The sequence below is a fragment of the Chaetura pelagica genome, unplaced genomic scaffold (genome assembly GCF_000747805.2).
Source record: "Chaetura pelagica isolate M959 unplaced genomic scaffold, ChaPel_1.0 scaffold3, whole genome shotgun sequence".
Taxonomy (NCBI): domain Eukaryota; kingdom Metazoa; phylum Chordata; class Aves; order Apodiformes; family Apodidae; genus Chaetura; species Chaetura pelagica.
Genome location: NW_009952974.1, coordinates 8,271,137 through 8,276,202, shown reverse-complemented (window position 1 = coordinate 8,276,202; position 5,066 = coordinate 8,271,137). Strand labels below are relative to the sequence as shown.

At 48.2% G+C, this 5,066-nt stretch overlaps 1 protein-coding gene across 1 annotated transcript in view; it reads right to left on the bottom strand.

The window, feature by feature from the left end:
* TBR1 (T-box, brain, 1) overlaps positions 1-817 on the bottom strand; it is a 3,385-nt gene extending 2,568 nt beyond the window's left edge. Inside the window, exon 1 of the mRNA XM_009996090.1 lies at positions 45-817. Within this exon, the coding sequence (XP_009994392.1) occupies positions 45-736 (692 nt within the window). The 5' untranslated portion in view covers positions 737-817. The remainder of the gene's footprint in view (positions 1-44) is intronic.
* Between the last annotated feature and the right edge of the window lie 4,249 nt (positions 818-5,066).

Genomic DNA, 5,066 nt, shown 5'->3' with positions numbered 1-5,066 from the left:
CGGCTCAGCCCCGACACCCGGCGAGGATCCACGCGGTGGCTTACCTCCCCTGCTTCGTGATGATCATCTCCGTTTGGTGCCGGTGAAATTTCAGCCAGAGTGGCCTGTTGCACAGGTAGACCTGAGCCTTGCCAGGAACTAGCCCCGGCTGGGTGGAGGAGAACTGGTAGAAAGGTGCCCCTTGGTAGGAATGGCCATACTGCTGGGGGTAAGGGTAGCCGGCCGTGGGGTAGCCTTGTGGAGAAGAGTTGGACAGGAGGCTGTTATAAGCTCCGTTGGTGATCACAGGATGGTGAGCCATGTAGCGGCTGGGGCTGGCGATGGAGAAGGCTGGGTGAGCAGGTCCATGCTGGCTGGGGTAAGGGAACATGGTACTAGGAGCAGAGGCAGCAGACTGGGGCTGGCTGGACTGAGAGAGCAGATAGCGATCTGCAGCAGATCCATCGAAACTGTGACGAAGCTCAGAGACCCCGTCCAAGACGGGAGAGAGTTTATTTCTCTGGACGTCCCCTGGTGTGTCCTTGGAGTCAGGAAAATTGTCTGTATCTGACTGATTCGTCATCCCCCTGGTAATTTTTTTCAAAGGTGAACTTCTCTCCAGGTTGTCAGTGGTCGAGATAATGGGATGATCATGCAAGGCAAGCTCAGATCCGCCTGCATGTGGGTAACTGCTGCTCACATTGAGAAATTTCTTGGAGAGCATGATAGAGGGAGAAAGACAATGCTCCAGCTGCATAGCTCTAGCACCACAGTAATAACCCTTCAGTCTCTGGATCTGAAAGGGCTCCTTAGTATCAGAAGCTAGACATCCTGGGACCCTCACTAGACAGAAAGCACTTCATCCACCAAATGCTTCCCAAGCATTTGATTTACTTTTTTTTTTTTTTTTTTTTTTTTTTTTTTCTTTCCCTTCCCTGGGAGAAGAGATTGGCCAATTGACACTATGCAGCAATCAGGAAAGACTCACTTTTGATCTTGCTGCTTGTGGAGAGGATGAAACGGCTTCTGCCATTGGTTAACCGCTGACAGTAATTTAATTAGATAGACATTAATTAGGATAATCACCTGGCTCCCGGTCGCGACGATCATGGCAAATTGAAGGAGATGATTTTATTGTGAGATAGAAGGAAGGGGGAAGGGAAGATTGTGTTTGCTGTAAGAGCTCATTATTATGTGACCTTTCCAGCATTTTTATTTTTTATTTTTTTTTACTACGGCTGGAAAATAAATCAAAACCTCTGCGATTCCCCAAATATTGCGCTCGTGTCCCCCGCCTTTGTGTGTCAGGGAGTAAAACCGGGTGCCGGGGGCTTCGGGAACCGGCTGCGAGGGGCGCGCCGGGCTGGGCAGCCGCTGCCCTCTGCTCACCTGCGCGATTCGCCTCCTTTCCGGGGGGCGCAGCCCTTCTCCTCTAGCTCCCCTGAGTGACACCCCCCCGGCGCAACGCCCCCAACCCTTCCCACCCGTGGCTGCTTCGCGGGGGGAAATACACGCTCCGTCCCCGCTGACAGCGGCCGCATATCACCTCTGTTAAGTTCTGAAATAATCATAAGCCGCGCAGCCGAAGTGCCCTAATGTATTTGACGCGATGTTTACGGGTTCTTTATTGAATAAATATTTTATCTAGGAGCCGTAATGTCGGGCAGTATCAGCAAAACAGCGCGGAAGGCATCCATCTACCCATCCGACTCCGGATTTCTTTCCACTCGATGCCCGTTCTCGCTCAGTGCCTCAGCCCCACAGGCAGAGCTGGGAGGGGAGAGATTTTTTGTTACAGATTTCTCACGAGCCGCTGCCTCGCCTGACGGCCCCGCACTGGCGCTGCAGGCTGAAGGGGGAGCGGAGGAGCCCCAGTCGCGCTGCTGCTGCAGCAGCAGGAGCCGCCGGTACCCCCTGCCCGGGGGCCTTTCCGCAAGAACCGCGGGCCCAGTCGAGTCCCTGTCCCCATCCCCGGCGGCTGCGCACCCGCGGCGGCTACAGCGCAGCACCGCGGGCGGCCCGCGCACCTTCGGGGAGGGGGCTGCACCTGCCCGCCCGCGGGCTGAGCCTCCCCCCTTAGCGGGAGGCAGGGACCGGCCGGCGGGGCCCGCGGCGTGTCCGTGAGACCCCCGGGCTAATGGCAAGCGGGACCCCCCGAGGCGCAAAGATGCACCTGAAAAGTTCAGGGGAGACGCTTGCTACCCCCGCCTCCGCCCAGCATCAGTCTCCATGTCCCAGCTTGTGAGTTTCCTAACAAGGACCAGCTTGGGTTTTTTTTGTCGGTTTGGTGGGGGGGGGCTAGATATTTTTTGTGTGTGTGTTGTTTTGTTGGGGTGTGGGGTTTTTTGTTGTTGTTTTTTTGTTGTTGTTGGGTTTTTTTTGGTTTTTTTTTTTGGCCTGAAGAGGAGCAAGCATTCTTTAATTTTTTTGCCAGTGTTTTCTCCTTAGCAGTTTGGACTTCGGTATTTTACAGATCGCATCTCTTTCCAGGTGACACCAGGAGGCGGTTTCAGACTCCACTAACAGTTAATGCAGCCTGGATCATCACGTAATAACAAGACCAGCGTATAGCCACCTGAAGCCAGGCTGAAAGTTTGCAAACTTAAATCCAGAGAAGACTAGAACCGGGATGAGTTGTCAGAATGTGCATTTCAGCGCTCCCAAATCCCACGGCTACTTAGTTTTTCTGTTGCTTAACTGTGAGCTTGTTCAACTATTTGGTGTTTCACAGCAGCATTCTCTGCAAGGAAACACATTCTCTCACACACATTCTCTGCAAGGAAATTATTCTAATAAAATAAGTTATGATGCAAAATTTAACTGTTTGACTCGTAGTTGGGTTGTATAGTGCATGTAACTTTCTTTACTACAGCTTCTGCTTTCAGTGCTAGGAATACAGGTTTATTAACATTAGTTCTAAGTAACATTTCCAACAGTTGTTTCACCTGTGTGCTCACTCTTCCCTTCCCTGCTTGAAACCAACAGAAAGGTAATGGACTTGTACAGGCAGGAGATGGGTCAAAAAGCAGATAAACCCTGGGAAACACTGCCCTGAATTATGGAGCTACACCCATATAGATGCAGAGCTGCAATGGGTTCAGTAGTATACTGCCAATCACATGGAAGTGCTAATATATGCCAAAAATCCTCAGTGCATAACTCCTAAACTGGTATAATAGAGGGATATGCAATGGCAGGTGGTGTTATAGAATTGTCATAGAAAGGAAGAGAGAGGTTTGCTAATACACTGCCTGTCCTTCATGCTGACAGGTGACAAGGGGTCAAGCTGCTAATGAAGGTCTGCTCCGTTGTGGCTGGAGGCTCAGAAAGTGGCTGCTTAAAAATCTTTCTTCCTCCAAGGTGGTATACGGACTGCTGCTTTTCAGGTTATTGCACATACACATTCTTCCAAAATCTCTATGTAGCTCCTAAAGCACTGGACAAAAACAAGAAAAGATGCCCTGAACAACAGCCTTTTGATTATTCATGAAACATCTTAGTAAATGGAAAATTGTGCCTCCGAGTCAAACTGAGGAGAAGATAGAAAGCAGGGTACCAGGAGATCTGCGTCTTCAACAGAGCCTCTTTAGCTACCCTGTGCAAGATGAACATTTGTCAAAATGAATGCAGAATATGCTAAATTCACTGGTTTGTCTCCCTGTTTGCACGGGCCCTTCATGCAGAGACACTGCAGCACTGCGATAGCTCCTCTCGTGTTCTGCAGTGCCATGTTACCCACGACCTGCCAAACTGTGCCTCCCTCATGGTGTCACACGTGTGTGTGGGAGTAGATAGCAGCAGGGATGCAGAGCCTCCCTAGCAGATGAGCCCCAGGGCATGTCCCCTGATCAGCTCCTGTCCCATGTCCCCCTGGGGTGCAGCAGGATATGCACATATGGGACAAGGGCAAGGCCCTAATACAGCCCTCCTGGGTGATACACAGGTCGTCCCTGCAAATTGCCAGAAAGCACTTCCATCTAAGTATATGCAGGCAAATGTGGCTTTGGTACATCTCCATTTTCCCAGTCTGATATTCTGCTGCCTGCTGTGGGGGCAGAGGGAAGGCCATAAGGAGGGCAGCTGCAAAAATCTGCATGTTTCCCTCTGAAGTAGATGCATGCTAAATATACTTTGAGAGAGAGTTATTCTAAAATAGTAAATTAAAAAGGCCTAAATAAGAAATTCCAAACAAAAGAAAAACCTTTGAATGGTAATGAATAAGTAAATAGAAAATTACTGGGCACAAAGTGGAAAGTAAGACCATTTTATGGACTGTTTCTTTACTATGCAAGTTAGAAGTCAAATAAATAAAAAATAATCTTCATCACAGAAATAGGTATCTAGTTTTAGAATATTTGCCTGACACAATTGTTGCCATTTTAAAAAAGTAAACCATGCCTGAAACAAAGGGAACACTTCAGCCCAGACAAAAGAACCGAAACAGCCTAGATACCATCCAATACTTAAAAAACAAACAAAAACCCCCCCAACCAGCAAGCCCCCTGCCCAAAACCCAAAGTCACCTCCCAAACACAGGTATTCGACTTTGCCTGCTTAAAACCAAGCAGTCAGCCTACCTGCCCCCTGGTACAGGTTTTCCTCTCTAGTCAATGGAAACAGTTTTAAATGTCATATTCCAGTTGGGACTCTTCATGTATTTATATATGGACATCTCATCTACATTTTCTTTCATAGAAGGGTAGGTTCATATAACCTAGAACAGCCTCTATCACTTTAATGTTTATTCTCAGAATACTGCTATTTATGACACTGCTTCTGAGTGAGTTGTGCGATTCAGTTATCAGCATAACTGAATTGATTTTCTTAAGGCCAGTTGTCTTCTGGGGATATTAGGTTTTGAATAATATTGAAAGGGAGCTGGCAGAGGAATTTTCAGCATTTTGGTTTTTGTACAACCTCTGAATTCAGTGCTACTACACTTTTTTTTTCATCTCAACGAGAGTATCTGATAATCAACGGGAGCCAAATTTAGAGGATTTTTGCTGTTCTAGCAATTAATAGCTCACTAGGTTTACAGTGGGTAGAAATAAACCTTTACCAACACTTTTCCTACACTCTTAATTCCT